Raw genomic sequence first — 19,615 nt, 5'->3', positions numbered from 1 at the left:
GGGGTGGGGCGGGGGTTGGGTGGGAAGATAGCTGGGATGCGATAGGTCAATGAAGGTGGGGGGATGGTGATAGAATGGAGAGGAGAGTGGAGCAAATAGATGGGAAGGAAGGTGGACAGGTAGGACAGTTCAAGAGGGCGTTGCTGAGATAGGAGGTTGGGACTAGGATAAGGTGGGGGAAGGGGAAATGGGGAAATTGGTGAAATCCACATTGAACCCATGTGGTTCCCAAAACTGAAGATGAGGCATTCTTCCTCCAGGCGTTGGGGGTTAGAGTCCTTGGTGGAGTGGGAGGGGGAGTTGAAGTGTTCATCTTCAGGTTAGTGGGGTTGGTTGGTGCAGGTGTCTTAGAGATGTTTTGTGGAAGAATCCACAAGTTGAAGTCCTGTCTCCCCAATGTAGAGGACATGACATCGGGTGCAATGAATACAATAGATGATGTGAGCGGAAGTACAGGTAAATTCCTGTCAGATGTGAAAGGACCTTTTGGGGCCTTGGATGGAGGAGAGGGGGGAGGTGTGGGCGTACATCTTGCGGTGGCAGGGGAAGGTGCCGGGAGGGCAGGGTGGGTTGTTAGTTGGGGGTGGGTAGGGGGGTGTGGACCTGACCAGGGAGTCACCAGAGGGAATGGTCTCTCCAAAACACAGATAGGGGTGGGGAGGGAAATATATCTCTGGTGGTTTGGTCTGTTTGCAGGTGGCACAAAATGGTGGAGGATGATGCAGTATATCCAGAGATTCATGGGGTGGAAGGTGAGTACCAGGGGGTTCTGTCCTTGTTGCAGTTGGAGGACTGCGGATGCTGGAAATTAGAATCAAAAATTGTGGTGCTGGAAAAGCACAGCTGGTCAGGCAGCATCTGAGGAGCAGGAGAGTCAATATTTCAAGCATTATGTTTTTCACCCTAATGTTACCTCAGGAGCTCTGTGTCTAGATTCAGTGAAAGTTTCACTGCTCCTCTCCTGCTGCTGTTCTTACTGAGCTTGACCTGTGCCTCACTGTTCAGGTTTTTATCCTGAGGTTCCACTGTCACCATTTACCTCCAGGTTGACTCCCACTCCCCTCTTGCTGCTGCTCCAAGTGAGCTCCTCTATGTCCACAAAGAAGCGAAGGTTTCAGAGCAGGTTCGGAGAGCAGTTAGTGAAACATCCAAGGTGTTATTAACAAGGGCAATGAATACAAAAGCAATAAAGTTGTGACTAACCTTTATAGATCAATGGTTCAGCCTCACCTGGAAAATCGGATCTGAATCTGGCCAGCACATCTTAGAAAGAAGGTGCAAAATATTCAGAGAAATGTTCCCAGGGAGAGGGAACTTCACTTGATGGATAGATTAGGGAAGTTGGGAGTATTTTCCTTGGAGAGGAACAGACTGAAGAGATTTGATAGATGTTTTCAAAATCTTGAGGTGTCTGGGCAGAGTAGATCGGGAAAAGGTTCAGGGACCTGAGGAGAAACATCATCAAACAGTGAGTGGGTCACAGTCTGGAATGCACAGCCTGAGACCGTGGAGGCAGAGGATTATCTGAGGACAAAGATTTGCAGAGTTGGGAGGCAGGGTATGGGAATGTGAAGAGATGAGTACGTGCTGACAGAGAGTTGACACAGACTCAGGTTGAATGGCCTCCTTCTGACTCTATGTTCTAAATGTCAAGATAATGGTTTCAAATTCAGCTTGTAACATCTGGATAAGAGTGACACTGAAGCAATCAGATTGTTGTAAAACTCAATGGGTTCATGGGTATCCTTTAGGGAAGGAAAGCAGTACTCATTGTCCTGTGACTCCAGGTGCACTCCAACTTTCCTCATTATATGAATTTACTAATAATTGTAACTTGCTGTTTCTCTGTCCTGTTGTGACTGATGGAATTTCCTGCCCCCACTCTGTCGCACCCTTGGAACAAAGCCAATGGCCCAAAACACAGCCCGAATCTCATCCGTCCAATGACTCGCAGGTTTTGTCAAAATGGGAAGGTGCAGGAGAGCTTTGGCTGGCAGCTTGTCCAGCCTGACATCCCATCCCCTCCTCACAGTCTGTCACCCCCTCCCAGCTCACCCCCTCCTCACAGTCTGTCACCCCCTCCCAGCTCACCCCCTCCTCACAGTCTGTCACCCCCTCCCAGCTCACCCCCTCCTCACAGTCTGTCACCCCCTCCCAGCTCACCCCCTCCTCACAGTCTGTCACCCCCTCCCAGCTCACCCCTCCTCACAGTCCAAACTCCCTCCTAAAAGCTCCAGATTCAGGCTTTCCAAAAGGCTGCTTTTATGTTTGTAGCTATAGTGACGAGTGCCTCAGATTCAAGCCCTCTTACAGTGGGCAATAAAGAAATGGAATGAATTTCTTTATCTCTGTATTCAATAGGAATGATCCTTTTTCCAGCATGGCACTGGGTGATTGCTGGTTATTTGGCCCAACATGATGTACTTTTCTCACCTGCCTTCTGGCACCAGACTCAGAAGTTAGCTGCCCAGTCCATGCCTGAAAAGCACACACTGTGTAACAAATGTAGGGGCCACACATGCCATAGTATTGTACCCATCGCTGTTTCGGTCTGATAACTGAGCTGTACATTTCCAGGTTGGTTGTAAAGTGGCAGTGACGATATTCCTATACTTTCTTGCTACTAATCACTACTGGATCCTGGTGGAGGGCCTCTATCTGCACAGCCTGATCTTCATGGCTTTCCTATCAGACAAGAAATATCTCTGGGCATTAATTCTGCTCGGTTGGGGTAAGGATGCTCAAATCCATTGTACTCTTTGCCTGATGTTGTGTGCATGCTGTTGATTGGTGTGCCCATCTCTCAGTTCAATAATTCATCAAGCAGTTTCAGTGTCACAGATTCAACCAATCACAACCCCCCTCCCCTTTGGCCCACCACCCCTCCTGATAACTTCAGCCCGAATCACTTGAGACTGAGCACTGAGATGGGAGCAGGAGCCCATCAAACTCATTCCACTATTCATTAGGATCTTGGCTTATCTAATTCTGGCCTTAACACTATTTTCCTGCCTTTATCCCATAAAGGCACAGAGATCTACAGCACAGAAAAATGCCCTTCAACCCATTGCAAAAACAGTGGTCACAATCTACCATCTAACTATTCTAATGACTCTAATATCCCATGACCCCACACTTCCTTACAGATAACCTCACTACCTAAAACTTACATTAATTCATCGATCAAGCCTCCACTCCTTTCTAGAGAATTCCAAAACTTAATTAGTTCCAAAAGAAGGTATTCCTCTTGTGTTCCACCTTAATTTCATCTTCAACCTGTACCCCTTAGTTCTGGATCAATGCTTGGGAGCGGTAACAGGGAAAATCCTTTCAGCATCTACCCAGCTAAACCCCTGAGAATTTTATATGTTTCAAATAAAATCTTATTTCATTCTTCTAAACTCCAGTGAAAAGCCCAAACTGTTCAACCTTCCCTTACAGAATAGTGCCTTCATCCTGGGATCTTTGACTTAACCACCTCTAATATATCACTCCTTTGATATTTCCCTTCAAATAAACATTCTATTTGACTTCTTTTTAACTATTGTGTTTGCATACTAACGTATTGTCTATCATGTACAACGAATCCAGATCCCTCTGTACCACAGCACTCTGCAATCTCTTTCCATCTAAATAATTGTTTCTGTTCCTCACTCTAAAGTGGATAACTTCACATTTTTCCAGATTATGCTCCATTTGTCAAATTTTTACCCACTTACTGAATTGTCTATATCCCTTTATAGACTTTTTGCATCCTCCTCACAACTTGCTTTCATTATTTATCTTTGTCTATCAGCAGATGTGGCTACAAAATGGTGTGTCCTTTTGTCCAAGTCATAGAGATGTACAGCATGGAAACAGACCCTTTGGTCCACTCATCAATGCCGACCAGATATCCTAAATTAATATAGTCCCATTTATCAGCACTGGCCCATATCCCTCTAAACCCTCCCTATTCATATACCCATCCAGATGCCTTTTAAATATTGTAATTGTACCAGCCTCCACTACTTGCTCTGGCAGCTCATTCCATACACGTACCACCCTCTGCATGAAAAGGTTGCCCCTTAGGTCCCTTTTAAATCTTTTCCCTCTCACCCTCTAGTTCTGGACTCTGCACCCTGGAGAAAATACCTTGCCTATTTACCCTGTCCATGTACCTCATGATTTTATAAACCTCTATAAGGTCACCTCTCAGCCTCTGACGCTCCACAGAAAACAGCCCCAGCCTATTCAACCTTTTCCTATAGCTCAAACCCTCCAACCCTGGCCACATCCTTGTAAATCTTTTCTGATCCCTTTCAAGTTTCACAACATCCTTCTGGTAGGAGGGAGACCAGAATTGAATGCAATATTCTAAAAGTGGCTGAAGTAATGTCCTGTACAGCCGCAGCATGACCTTCCAACTCCTATATTCCGTGCACTGACCAACAAAGGCAAGTGTACTAAATGCCTTTTTCATTACCCTGTGTACCTGCGACTCCACTTCCAAAGAACTATGAACCTGCACTCCAAGGTCTCTTTGTTCAGCAACACTCCACAAGATCTTACTACTCAGAGTATGAGTCCTGCCCTGATTTGTCTTTCCAAAATGCAGCACCTCACATTTACCCAAATGAAGCTTCATCTGCCACTCCTCAGCCCATTGGCCCATCTGGTCAAGGTCCCATTGTACTTTGAGGTAAGCTTCTTCGCTGTCCAATGCACCACCAATTTTGGTGTCAGCTGCATCACAGTTGAGGGTTCAAGATGGTGTCTCTAGATGATCTTGCGACCATCTAGACGCAGCTGTGTATACCTATATGTTAGGGGGTGTGGTGTGTGACAGAGACAGTTAAGACGGAGTTTAACTTGGCTCAGATTATGCCTGTCCTTCAAATATTTGTCCGCGACATCATTGAAAGAGCTCCCCATGCTGTCCCTATCCTGGGTCTGTTTGAGACATGAGATTTATAACGATATTTCGTGTTTGTTGCATAACTATATCATGTTTATGTCTCTATATAAATATGTCTTGCATACTATAAATGTATATGTTTAAGTATATATACAAAACTAAATCTCTGAAAGGGTTTCAGGCTATTGTTAGATTTTAAGACAATGATCCTAATTTTTAGATACAGATGCAGCAAGAAGCTTTTGTCTCTCTCTCTTTCTCTCTCTCCCAACAATTTCTAATATTCTCTTGATAACTTCAGTCATCTCAGATCCTTCTAACTTTCAGGAATATACCCCTTGGATTGTGTCATTTCACTCCCTTGCCATGAAATCCTCACTGCCCAGCTACCATTCTGTCGAATCTATGCTGCACTCAAATATACACAGCCTCCTGAGTCCCCACTCTTTCTTGCCTTTCCCTATTCATAAAGTCAATGTCAGTGCTGTTCTAGTATGAAATGGCTGACATGAACAAACTCAAAATGGCTGACTGACACCTTCTGAATCTTTCATCCTGGCTTTGCAGATTAAAACTTATCGCATATTTGTACACTATCATCTCTCAGCTTCCTGCAGACAGAATACAATGAGATGTGAACCGATGCGTTTTGGCTGTTAGATTGAGAAGAGACAATATAAACTCAACGGTACAATGTTAAACTGAGTGCAGGAACAGAGAGACATTCAGTTAGACTCTGGAATTCCATCAGCACGGGATAGGGGAAATGCAAATGAAAAGCTGTTTTCATTCGTACATTCCTGCACTTTAGAAATGTCAGCTTGCCTTACAGAAGCAGGAGATGGAGAACTCTGTCAGAAAGGATGTGCAAGTTTCACTTAAATAAGATGCAAATTCCAGAAGCTGTTTAAAGCTACTGCCCCAAGATAATTAAATGCTTCTAGCACTGTGTGTCTAACATTCCAAATTTCAAACAGGCAAAAGGATAGGAATATATGAAAGGTGGTGTGTCAGTCAGCTCCTGACCTGGAGATGTAAGGCCTTGTTCAGAATCTTTCTCAGCTTTAACCAGAAGACAGGCTTGTTTTATCCCGAAAACAGGAATTTAGAAAACACCACATTGTTCTACCACGGCTTCAAGTTGTGTGCTGTCTAAAAATGAACAAAAATACATCAGCAATCAGCATGTCAGAAAGGCAAGGTTACATTGATCATGGGTGACTTCAATATGCAGGTGGACTGGGTAAATAATGTTGCTAGTGGATCTAAAGAAAGGGAATTCATGGAATGCTTACAGGATGGCTTTTTGGAACAGCTAGTCATGGAGCCCACAAGAGAGCAGGCTATTCTGGACCTAGTGCTTTGCAATGAACCAGACTCTATAAAAGATCTTAAAGTAAGGGAACCCTTAGGAAGTAGCGACCATAATATGGTAGAGTTCAGTCTGGAGTTTGAAAGGGAGAAGGCGAAATCTGATGTAATGGTGTTACAGTTGAATAAAGGTAATTATGAGGGCATGAGAGAGGAACTGACTAAAATAGACTGGAAGCAGAGGCTAACCGGGAAGACACTAGAGCAAAAATGGCAGGAGTTTGTAGGTATAATTGAGGACACTGTACAGAGGTTCATTCCCAAGAAAAGAAAGATTAACCGGGGAGGGATTAGACAACCTTGGCTGACAAAGGAAGTCAGGAAATGTATTAAAGAAAAAGAGAGATCCTATAAAGTGGCTAAGAACAGTGGGAAATCAGAAGATTGGGAAGGATACAAAAGCAAACAGAGGATAACAAAGAGTGTAATAAGAAATGAGAGGATCAAATATGAAGGTAGGCTAGCCAGTAATATTAGAAATAATAGTAAAAGTTTCTTTCAGTACATAAGAAACAAACGACAGGCAAAAGTAGACATTGGGCCACTTCAAACTGATGCAGGGAGCCTAGTGATGGGAGATAAGGAAATAGCAGGAGAACTTAACAAGTACTTTGCGTCAGTTTTCACAGTGGAAGACAGGAGTAATATCCCAAAAATTAAAGGGTGTCACGGGGCTGAGTTGAGTATGGTTGCCATTACGAAAGAGATAGTGCTAGAAAAGTTAAAAAGTCTTAAAATTGATAAATCTCCTGGCCCCGATGGGATACACCCTAGAGTTCTGAGAGAGGTTGCTGAGGAAATAGCAGAGGCATTGGTTGAGATCTTTCAAGAGTCACTGGAGTCAGGAAAGGTCCCAGACAATTGGAAGATGGCTGTAGTAACCCCCTTGTTCAAGAAAGGATCAAGGCAAAAGATGGAAAATTATAGGCCAATCAGCTTAACCTCGGTTGTTGGTAAAATTCTAGAATCCATCATTAAGGATGAGGTTTCTAAATTCTTGGAAGAGCAGAGTCTGATTAGAACAAGTCAACATGGATTTAGTAAAGGGAGGTCATGCCTGACAAACCTGTTGGAATTTTTTGAAGAGGTAACAAGTAGGTTAGACCAGGGGAACCCAGTGGATGTGGTCTATCTGGACTTTCAAAAGGCCTTTGATAAGGTGCCACACGGGAGACTGCTGAGCAAGGTGAGGGCCCATGGTGTTCGAGGTGAGCTGCTGGGATGGATTGAGGATTGGCTATCTAACAGAAGGCAGAGAGTTGGGATAAAAGGTTCTTTTTCAGAATGGCAGCCGGTGACGAGCGGTGTCCCGCAGGGTTCGGTGCTGGGGCCACAGCTGTTCGCATTATATATTAATGATTTGGATGAGGGAACCGGGGGCATTCTAGCGAAGTTTGCCGATGATACAAAGTTAGGTAGACAGGCAGGTAGTACTGAGGAAGTGGGGAGGCTACAGAAGGATCTAGACAGGTTGGGAGAGTGGTCCAGGAAATGGCTGATGGAATTTAACGTGAGCAAGTGCGAGGTCTTGCACTTTGGCAAAAAGAATATAGGAATGGACTACTTTCTAAATGGTGAGAAACTTAATAAAGCCAAAGCACAAAGGGATCTGGGAGTGCTAGTCGAGGATTCTCTAAAGGTAAACATGCAGGTTGAGTCTGTGATTAAGAAAGCGAATGCAATGTTGTCTCTTATCTCAAGAGGGTTGGAATATAAAAGCAGAGATGTACTACTAAGACTTTATAAAGCTCTGGTTAGGCCCCATTTGGAGTACTGTGTCCAGTTTTGGTCCCCACACCTCAGGAAGGACATACTGGCACTGGAACATGTCCAGCGGAGATTCACACGGATGATCCCTGGAATGACAGGTCTAGCATATGAGGAACGGCTGAGGATACTGGGGTTGTATTCGTTGGAGTTTAGAAGATTAAGGGGAGATCTAATAGAGACGTACAAAATAATACATGGCTTTGAAAAGGTGGATGCTAGAAAATTGTTTCTGTTAGGCGAGGAGACTAGGACCCGTGGACACAGCCTTAGAATTAGAGGGGGTCATTTCAGAACGGAAATGCGGAGACATTTCTTCAGCCAGAGAGTGGTGGGCCTGTGGAATTCATTGCCACGGAGTGCAGTGGAAGCCGGGACGCTAAATGTCTTCAAGGCCGAGATTGATAGGTTCTTGTTGTCTAGAGGAATTAAGGGCTACGGGGAGAACGCTGGCAAGTGGAGCTGAAATGCGCATCAGCCATGATTGAATGGCGGAGTGGACTCGATGGGCCAAATGGCGTTACTTCCACTCCTATGTCTTATGGTCTTATGGTCTTAAACTTCCCAGATGGAATAATCCATCCCAAATATTTGTGCGTGTGTGGCTCTCAATGCATGTGAGAATGTAGGAGTGTGTGTGTGTGTGTGTGTCTGAGTAAGAGGAGAGATGGATTCTTCTCTAACATGGATTCAGGCAAGAATATTTGAGTGTGAACATGTATTTGTGTGGGTCTGTGTGTGTTTGTGTAAAAATATATGTGTGTGTCTGACTGTTTGGAGGTGTGAGAGAGTATTTCGGTGTCACAATTTTTGTGTGAGATGTAGTTTTTGTGTGTGCATGATTAAGATTGGTGCATGAGAGGTTGAGTGTGTGAAGGCCTGAAAATGCCTCGTTTTGTATTGTAATAATTCTGCAATTCTGTTTCAGCTTTACTTTTCAAACTGAATCTGAAATTATATCATGTTATGATCATTTTTGCCTTAGGGATCCTTGACTTGGGAGATCATTGATTAGTCCTGTTTCATTACCCAATTTCATCTTCCTTGGCTGATTGCGGAATGCGTTGTTCTAAAATAAAACTGTCTTGAATAATCTCAATACACTCATCCTTAAGGTTATTTTCGGAAACTTGATTCATCTAATTTCTATGGAAATAAAAGTCTCCCATTATTGTTGCAATTCGTTTCTTACAAACCACCATTATTTCTTGATTTATACTGTGTCCTATCTTGTAGGTATTGTTAGGGACTTTGTAAACTACTCCAGCCACCCTGTAATGATTTCTTTTCTTTGCTATTTTGTATCTCCACCCAAATGGATTCTACACCTTGACCTTCTGAATTACAATAATTTCTCACATGTGTACTGATAGTAACCTTCATTTGGAGAGCTGCCTCGCCTCATTCCATTTCCTTCCTATCATACTGAAAGGTCAAGCACACTGGACTATTCAGTTCCTGCCTTTGCTCACTTTGCAAACGTGTCTCTGTTTTGTCCACTTTATTACAGTATAACGTTTTATTTCTATTCATGCTACCAAATCATCCATTTAATTATGACTGCTTCATGCATTCAGATGAAGAGCCTTCTTCTCCCTTTTGTCTACTCTGAATACTCTGGTGTACTCTTTATTCATGCAGTCATTTCAGATATTTCTCTGCTATTACCCACAAACCTACACATTATTGCTTGTCTTATAATATTAACTTTCTAACCACCTGACACATACCAGGATGATCACCATGCAGAGTTGGGGGGGGGGGGGGAAGGGATTGTCCAGGTATCACCATGCAGAGTGGGGGGAGGCAGGCAATATCCAGATATCACCATGCAGAGTGGGGGTGGGGGGGGGGGGGGGGGAGGGGGGAGAGGCAATGTCCAGATATCACCATGCAAAGTGGGGGGGAGGGGGGAGAGGCAATGTCCAGATATCACCATGCAGAGTGGGGGGGGAGGCAATATCCAGAAATAGGACAGAAAATGCACGGACTACACAACATATTGCAGTACTTCATGTTGACTTCAATAAAGTTACATTGCTTATTTCAGTGTTGTCAGTGGAATTTTAATGCTAAATACAATTTGGGTAGCATGGTGGCTCAGTGGTTAGCTCTGTAGCTTCACAGTGCCAGGGACCTGGGTTTGATTCCAGCCTTGGGTGACTGTCTGTGTGGAGTTTGCACATTCTCCCCATGCCTGTGTGGGTTTCCTCCAGGTGCTTCGGTTTCATCCCACAATCCAAAGATGGGCAGGTTAGGTGAATTAGCCATACTAAATTGCCTGTATTGTTCAGGGACATGTAAGTTGGGTGCATTAGTCAAGGGTAATGTAGAGTAATAGAGTAGTGGAATGGGTCTGGATGGGATACTCTTTGGAGGGTTAGCGTGACTTGTTGGGCCGAAGGGCCTGTTTCCACACTTTAGGGATTCTATGAACAATGGTAACGTATAAAGGTGGGAAGTACAGCGACCACACTAGCTTTAATGTTGGGCAAGAGTTAAAGTCCAGTCAAGTTCCATTCCTCTGGTGAATTGATAGATGCAAAAATGACCAAAGCCCATTTTAACCACATGATGCAATAATATTTAATCACATGGAACAAACTCCACCCATTAGACAAAAATAAACCCATATGGGATACAAGAAATAAAACAGACGGGTGGGAAGCTTTAATGACCATGCAGGTTAAGGACAGCCTTTCAATGCACTTAGAAATAAGGCGTCCAACTCTGGAATCATATCTATTCGCTATGCTTTATCGATGATTTGGAGAAACAGTTAGGGCAATAGTGTTCAAAATGGAGGTGATACTAAAATAGGCAAGGTGAGGAGACAGGAATAAACAATTAAATAGAAGAGATTTAGTAAACACAGAAGAAATCTCCTTGTGAAAAGAGTTGTGGGACTCAGAATTCATTTCCAGGGTGTGAGTGAGTGAGTGAACATCCAAGGTGAGATTGTACGGGTGAATGATGGGAACTGGAAGGAATGGTCCAATTATAACCTGTTTGCTCATGCAGAGGACAATCATGGAGAGAGATTGGTTGGAAATAGTCTATTTCTGTTTTGCAATCTTTGTAAGCAGCTTTGTAATGACATTGACTAGTGTCAGCTTGGATGAAATGTGTAGAAGCAATAAATTTGATATCAACCAAGAGTTTGATACCCAAGCTCTGACTAGCACCATGTCTCAGTCACCCTATGCTTACTGATGCATACTGGTGTTATTTGTCCCTTTATTTTGTGAATTATATGCGGTTTGAGGGCCTTAACTGGGATTTCACTTCAGCATAAGAGACACTCACTGATGGATGAGTTAAGAGGTGAATATTTGCCATGTTTTATTCTGTAAATAAATGTTGGACTGAGTAAAGATTGGTTCCAGCACAACCTTCACTGACTGGCTTTCTGCATTATAATAACCGACACCTGTTTTAACATTGTCTCGATTTAAAATCCCATCTTTGTTTTCAAATCTCTCCATGGCCTCGTATCTCTCAATCTCTTCCAGGCCTATTTTTCTCCAAAATATATATCAAGCTTCAGCTCTTGATCCTCATGATTGTCATGATTCTGCTTTTGTTGGCTCTGCCTTTACCTGCTTGGACCATACTCTCTGGAACTCCCTCCGTAAATGCCACTATCCTCTTTTAAGACAATTGTTTAAATTCACGTCCTGTATTCTTTCCTTATGTGTCCAAATTATATTTGGTAAGTTCCATGTGACATTTTAGTCCTTTAAAGGTTCTATATAAATGCATATTATTTGTTATTAGTTGCAATGTGTATTGAATGAGTGAAGACATATGGTCTGTTAGATTTGAGATCTCAGGTGTGTGTTTCTGCATTTTCTGCAGGAGTCCCAGCAATGGTGGTGACTGTATGGGGGAGTACCAGAGCATCATTAGCTGATACACGGTATGTACATTGTTGGTACCAACAGCAGAGATTCTGTGCGATTCCTGAAATATTTGGAATTGTTTAAACATTTGAGCAAATTTGAGAATGAGGCTGACCAAAGCCGGATGGGAGTGGGGTATCACATGCCAGAGACTTGAGCACATAACATTCGAGAATGGTGCTGAGAGGGGTGTACTGCGGAAGGAGGTGGTGTGAACCAAGTCGCAGTCTGCTCCCCAAGAACAATGTCAAAAATTTAGAGATCTCTCTCTGGAGTCTTGTTCAAAATTCATCCCTCAGGCAACTTCAATAAAACAATCTAGTCAGTTATCACATTGTTGCTTGTCAGAGATTGCCACATGGAAATTGACAGCGATTTTCCTGCACCACAGTGACTCAGCCTTACCAAGGACTCCAGCCTCGGGCAGCTGTGACTGTGGGGGTTTCCTCCGGGTGCTCCAGTTTCCTCCCACAATCCAAAGATGTGCAAGTTAGGTGAATTGACCATGTTAAATTGTTCAGGGATATGTAGGTTAGGTGGATTAGTCATGGGAAATGTAGGGTAATAGGATAGGGGAATGGGTGGGATACTCTTTGGAGGGTCGGTGTGGACTTGTTGGGCCAAATGGCCTGTTTCCACACTTTAGGGATTCTGTGATTCTCTGACTCCATTGAATGTAAAGCATTTTGGAAACTCTTGAAGTTTTGAAAGGCACATTCGGAATCAAATTTTTTCATTGTAATATGAATTGATAGGAGGCACCTGACCATATGTAAGGTTGTCATTAATAACATCAAAAATCAGCAATTCTCTATTCAGTTTTAATTACTTTAAGATATTTCAGAATCAGAGATGTGGTCACTGAAGCAAGACGACAGGAACACCAGCTCATCCACTCCTCACCCAGCACCTCTTCCAAACATTAATCCTTAAATTTCATGTCTATTTCCTTTACTAGTGTCCAATTCAAATTTGTCGTCTTGCCTTGTGACAGTTTTCCCGATATGCTACTGACCTGCTGTTTTTCTTTCCGCTAATACCATTCCTTAGTGAAACCCAGTTTTGTTTAAAATGTTTCTTGACAACAAGCTTTCTTTATTTAAAATAACCTCCAATCGTGGTCTGATTAGTTCAGTGCTAATTAGGAAAATGTTGAAGTGGAATGGACTTTGTACTGGTTCAGGGAGAAAGTGAGGACTGCAGATGCTGGCGATCAGAGCTGAAAATGTGTTGCTGGAAAAGCGCAGCAGGTCAGGCAGCATCCAAGGAGCAGGAGAATTGTTTCGGGCATGAGCCCTCCTTCAGGAATGAGGAAAGTGTGCCAAGCAGGCCAAGATAAAAGGTAGGGAGGAGGGACTTGGGGGAGGGGCATTTGAAATGCGATAGGTGGAAGGTGGTTAAGGTGAGGGTGATAAGGTGAGGGTGATAGGCCAGAGTGGGGGTGGGGGCGGAGAGGTCAGGAAGAAGATTGCAGGTTAATAAGGTGGTTCTGAGTTCGAGGGTTGGGACTGAGACAAGGTGGGGGAAGGGGAAATGAGGAAACTGGAGAAATCTGAGTTCATCCCTTGTAGTTGGAGGATTCCTAGGCAAAAGATGAGGTGCTCTTCCTCCAGCCGTCGTGTTGCTATGGTCTGGCGATGGAGGAGTCCAAGGATCTGCATGTCTTTGGTGGAGTGGGAGTGGGAGGGGGAGTTGAAGTGTTGAGCCATGGGGTGGTTGGGTTGGTTGATCCGGGTGTCCCCCAGAGGTGTTCTCTGAAACGTTCTGCAAATAGGCGGCCTGTCTCCCCAATAAAGAGGAGGCCACATCGGGTGCAGCGGATACAGTAAATGATGTGTGTGGAGGTGCAGATGAATTTGTGGCAGATATGGAAGGATCCCTTGGGGCCTTGGAGGGAAGTAAGGGGGGAGGTGTGGGCGCAAGTTTTGCATTTCTTGTAGTTGCAGGGGAAGGTGCCAGGAGTGGAGGTTGGGTTGATGGAGGGTATGGACCTGACGAGGGAGTCACGGAGGGAGTGACCTTTTTGGAACACCGATAGGGGAGGGGAGGGAAATATATCCCTGGTGGTGGGGTCCGTTTGGAGGTGGCAGAAATGACGATGGATGATATGATGTATATGGAGGTTGGTGGGGTGGTAGGTGAGGACCTGTGGGGTTCTGTCCTGGTGTCGATTGGAGGGGCAGGGCTCAAGGGGGGAGGAGCGGGAAGTGGAGGAGATGTGGTGGGGGGCATCGTCAACCACGTCTGGGGGGAAATTGCGGTCTTTGAAGAAGGAGGCCAGCTGGGTTGTTCAGTATTGGAACTGGTCCTCCTGGGAGCAGATGCGGCAGAGACGAAAGAATTGGGAATATGGGATGGCGTTTTTACAGGGGGCAGGGTGGGAGGAGGTGTAGTCTAGGTAGCTGTGGGAGTCAGTCAGTTTATAGGAAATGTCCATGTTGATTCGGTCGCCCGAGATAGAAATGGAGAGGTCGAGGAAGGAGAGGGAGGAGTCTGAGACGGTCCAGGTAAATTTGAGGTCGGGGTGGAAGGTAAAGTGGATGAACTGTTCAACCTCCTCGTGGGAGCACGAGGTAGCGCCGATACAGTCATCAATGTAGCGGAGGAAAAGGTGGGGAATGGTACCAGTGTAGCTGCGGAAGATGGACTGTTCCACATAGCCTACGAAGAGGCAGGCATAACTGGGGCCCAGTACTGGTTCAGGCACCCAAAACATATCAGTCCTTAAAGTAAAGCTGGGAACAGCAGTATTGCTTCTTACAAAATGAGTGAAAGAGTTCTCTTTGGTGTCTCCCTGGTGTTCTCAACAATATTTGTTCCTCAACGTTCATCACAAATTATCTGGACATTACCACATTATTGTTTCTGGAATCTTGCTGTGTCACAGTTCCTACAGTGAGACAGAAGGCCACACTTGACTGAGTGTGGCATCAAGGAGGCCTAGCAAAACTGGAAAATTCTGACAGGATGTCTCTCAACTAGCTGGAACCATAACTCCCACAAAAGGAAGATGGTTGTGATTGTTGGAGGTCAGTCATCTCTGCTCCAGGACATCTGAGGAGTTCCTCAGGATAGTGTCCCAGGAGAAAGTGGGGACTGCAGATGCTAGAGATGATATACAAGAGTTTGGTGCTGGAAAAGCACAGCAGGTCAGGTAGCATCCGAAGAACAGGAGAATTGACGTTTCGGGAATAAGCCCTTCATCAGGAATGAGGCGAGAAAGTGTCCCAACCTAGTGTCCCCAGCCCAACCATCTTCACCTGCTTCATCAATGACCTTCCCTCCATCATAACGTCAGAAGTGGGATATTCACCAATGATTGTGCAATGTTCAGCACCATTCAGATACTGAAGCACTCCAAGTGCAACAACACTGGGATAATATTCAGGCTTGGGCTGACAAGTGGTAAGTGACATTCAAACCATACAAATGCCAGGCAATAACCATCTCCAATGCCAGGCAATCTAACCACTGCCCCTGGTGATAGTAGCAGGGTGTTCCGCAGAAGTTCACTGAGGCTCTCTAGACTGTATCTCCTAAACCTACAACCCTTACCATATTGAAGGACAAGGGCGGCAGATGGGAACATCACCACCTTCAAGTTCCCCTCCAAGTGACTTACCATCCTGACTTGGAAATATTTCACCATTCCTTCAGAGTTGCTGGTCAAAGTTCTGGAACGCTCTCCCTAGTGGCATTGTGGGTCTGCCTAGACCAAATGGACTATTGTGGTTCAAAAAGGCAGCTCAGCATCAACCTTTCAATAAAGGATGAGCAATAAATGCTGTTCTAGCCAGTGACACCCACATCCCATGAGTGAAGGAATTCAAAGAAAATTTTAAAACTCGAATTCAGAATTCCTCAATGACTATTCTACTTCCAGTAGCCCAATATCTTTTCCCAAGTATGCAAAGGGTTCACAAGGCTGCACCACAGCATCGAAACACCAGCATAATCCTAGCTCTCTACCTGCACTAAGCAGACAGTTCATTGAGCTTGCCATGCTCCTGGGCTTCTCTGAGCTCCATCATCAGCAGGACACAGCTACCAACTGTTGCTGAGATTTTCCTTCATACCTACCCCCCCCCTACCCCCACACACCAAGCAGGAAAGTTAATGACTGCAGTCTACCTGCATGAAGCCAACCAATGAATTGTTCATCTGGGCTTGTCTTTATGCACCTAAAATCTTGGGCATCTGGGCAGTTAGAGACAGGCAAGAAATGCTAGCCAAGCCAGTGCTGCCCATTTCCTGTCAATAAATAAAAGAAAAAGACAGAAGCTGAGACTGTTTTGACTCCATGACCAACTTAAAAACAGTTCTCTGATTTTTCTCTTTCAGCTGCTGGGATCTAAGTGCTGGAAATTTGAAGTGGATTTACCAGGTTCCCATTCTCACTGCCATTGTGGTAAGTGAGGGGCTGCGTCGGTGGGGTCTGACAAATGGTCAGTAATGGGTAACAAAGTGCAGTGAATCAACTGCTATTAAAGGACCAAAGCCAATCGCCAATCACCTTAAATAGTGCAGGAAAACAACAATTAGAAAAACTTCCTTAAAAAGTTTCTGTAAACATCAAGCCCCTGTATTTGTCAGAGTTTTATCATCTGCCTTCTGTCCTATCCAACTGGTTTAGGGATCCGCAAAATCATGGGCCAATATTTTACAGACATTGAGTCCTACCAGCCCATCAATAAGAGAAAGATGTACAGAAATGTCTCCAACAGAAGGCAGGAAGAGGAACTCAGAGATGTGGAGTGAGTAAAACTGTTCTTTCTTTCAGCTGAATTTCTTCCTGTTCATAAACATTGTCAGAGTTTTGGCATCAAAACTATGGGAGACAAATGCAGGAAAATTGGACCCACGGCAACAATACAGGTGAGAAGATATTTATCCAAACAACCTTCTGAGACTAACAAATCTCTGGTCTCAAAAGCAGTAGCTGTATCAATGGCCGATGTATGGTTATGATTTTCTCAATCCCTTATATCCAAGAACAGTTCTAGTATATTGGAAGTTAGCAAACATTACACTGCTATTCAAGATAGGAGAGAGAAAGAGAGAGAGAGAGAGAGATAAGCAAAGAATTAGCCAGTTAGTCTGCCATCAGTTAAGACCGTGATAAAATACAGGATACAGGAGCAGAATTAGGCCACTCAGCCAATTGAGACTGCTCTGCCATTTGATCATGGCTAAATGTTTCTCAACCCCATTTTTCTGCCATCTCCCTGTAACCCTTGATTCCCCCTTACCAATCAACTCTGTCTTAAAAATACTCAATTACTTGGCCTCCAAGTCTTCTTCAGCAATGAGTTCCACAGATTCCCCACTAATTGTTGTGTCTAGGTGACATCCTCATGTGTGGCACATAAACTGACAACCACGCTCAGACAACAACTCACCAGGACAAAAGACCCAATACCCATCATGTGCAGGACAAACGTGGTGTACAAGATTCCATGCAGAGACTGCACAAAACACTATATCAGACAAACAGGCAGACAACTAGTGATCCACATTCATGAACATCAACTACCCACTAAACACTATGACCAGCTAGCCCTAGTATCTATACATACAGACAACGAGGGCCACAAATTCAACTGGGACGACACCACAATAGTAGGACAAGTCAAACAGCGAACAGCCAGAGAATTCCTAGAAATATGGCATACATCCACAGACTTCATCAATAAACACATTGACCTAGAGCCAATATACTGGGACCTGCAACAACCAACTGGAAACAGTAAGTGGAAGCATGAATGAAACCAAATAAATTCCATACAACATGGTACAGGAGGCTCCACAGCACTGAGGATGTCACCTAGAAAAGGGACAAAACATCTGCGAACCAACTTCCCAGCTCAGTGAACATACCCACAACAACTGCAACTGCCACCCAAGCTACAAATCTTTACATAAACCTTGAGATTAACCATCCTTTAGCTGAAGAAATTCCTCCTTTATATCAATTCGAAAGGGTCATCCCTTCACTCTGAGGCTAAGACCTTGGGGCTTAGTCTCTCCTAATAGTTGAAACATCTTCTCCACGTCAACTCTATCCATGCCTCTCAATATTCTGTAAGTTAAAATGAGAACTCTCCCTCAACCCTACTCCCCTGTCATTCAAAATTGCATTAAGTACATTCTGAGAATCCTCAACCTCTCTTCACATGACAACCCCTTCATCTCCAGGATCATTCCTGTAAATGTCCTGTAGACCCTCTCCAATGTCAGCACATCCTTCCTTAGAGACAGGGCCCAAAACTGCTCACAATATTCCAAATGTGATTTGACCAAAGCCTCAGCCGTACATCCTTGCTTTTGTATTCTAGCCCTCCGAAAATGAATGCTCACATTGCATTTGCCTTTCTAATCATTGGCAGCATTCTGGAATCTATTATTAAGGGAGTCTTAGCAATGAGTTGGAAAAATCATAACATGATCAGTCAGCATGGTTTCATGAATGGGAGATAGTGTTTGACAAGCTCGTTAAAGTTTTTTGAAGACTTAACTAGTATGGCATTAGTAAGATACCACAAAAGTTTACTGTATAAGGCAAGGGCTCAGGGGACTTTAGGGACATGTGACTAGAGATTTGGTTAATGGACAGGAAGCAGAGAGGACTGAGATTATTTTTTTTTAGATTAGATTACTTACAGTGTGGAAACAGGCCCTTCGGCCCAACAAGTCCACACCACCCCGTCGAAGCACAACCCACCCATACCCCTACATCTACATCTACCCCTTACCTAACACTACAGGAAATTTAGCTTGGCAAATTCACCTGACCGGCACATCTTTGGAGTGTGGGAGGAAACCAGAGCACCCGGAGGGTGCTCATGCAGACACAGGGAGAATGTGCAAACTCCACACGGAGAGTCGCCTGAGGCGGGAATTGAACCCGGGTCTCTGGCGCTGTGAGGCAGCAGTGCTAACCACTGTGCCACCGTGCCGCCCACAAAATTTCTAGTTGAAAGGCTGTAATTTGTGAAGTAAAGAAGTTTGGTGCTGGGAACTGAATTATTTACAATCTATATTCATAATTTAGATGTGGAGATGAAGAGTAGTATATCAGACTTTACTGACAGCACAAAGCAAGTTGAGAATAGGAGAAAACAAAGTCTGAGCTGAGGTATTGATAGCTGAATAGGGAATATAGTATATGGCAATATAGTATATAGAGCATAATGTGGTTGCTCAAAGATGAAACAGATTGACATGCTGATGTTCAGAGAGACATGGGTGTACTTGAACAAAAAACTCCATGTTTACAAACAGCACAGCAAGAATTTAGAAAAGCAGAAGCATATAGACCTTTCTTGTCAGGAGAATTGAGGACAAGCAAAATAAAGTCTTGTATGGTGTATTTGTGATTTATCCCAGAAATCCACTTGGTGAAGGATTGAACTCGTTTCAATTATTGCACTTTTATTTATTTCCAACACATTGCAAACATATGCTTCTGAACACAACAAAGCACCATTTTAGTCACCAGGGCTTCATGAGATGTACTGCTTCTAGTTCTTTGCTAATTATCAAGGGCTCAACTGAATGCCTACATGTGTATATAATTGAATGCAATTAATATTCAATTAATAGATTTCCTTAGTACTCCTTAAATGAAAATTAGAGTTAATGCATACAATTACATTTCAAAATAAATTAAATCTTACCC

The 19,615-nt window shown here is 44.0% G+C and overlaps 1 protein-coding gene across 2 annotated transcripts in view; it reads left to right on the top strand.

Moving 5' to 3' along the window:
* Positions 1–19,615, top strand: part of LOC140465933 (parathyroid hormone/parathyroid hormone-related peptide receptor-like) — a 211,618-nt gene that overhangs the window by 61,278 nt on the left and 130,725 nt on the right. For both annotated transcript variants that reach the window (XM_072561914.1, XM_072561915.1), the window contains exons 8-11: positions 2,578–2,731; positions 11,894–11,954; positions 16,279–16,345; positions 16,718–16,812. In XM_072561914.1, the coding sequence (XP_072418015.1) occupies positions 2,578–2,731; positions 11,894–11,954; positions 16,279–16,345; positions 16,718–16,812 (377 nt within the window). The remainder of the gene's footprint in view (positions 1–2,577; positions 2,732–11,893; positions 11,955–16,278; positions 16,346–16,717; positions 16,813–19,615) is intronic.

This window comes from Chiloscyllium punctatum, chromosome 42, assembly GCF_047496795.1.
Source record: "Chiloscyllium punctatum isolate Juve2018m chromosome 42, sChiPun1.3, whole genome shotgun sequence".
In the NCBI taxonomy this organism is placed as follows: Eukaryota; Metazoa; Chordata; class Chondrichthyes; order Orectolobiformes; family Hemiscylliidae; genus Chiloscyllium; species Chiloscyllium punctatum.
The sequence above is the reverse complement of the archived record's forward strand: the minus strand, read 5'-3'. Positions and strand labels throughout refer to the sequence as shown.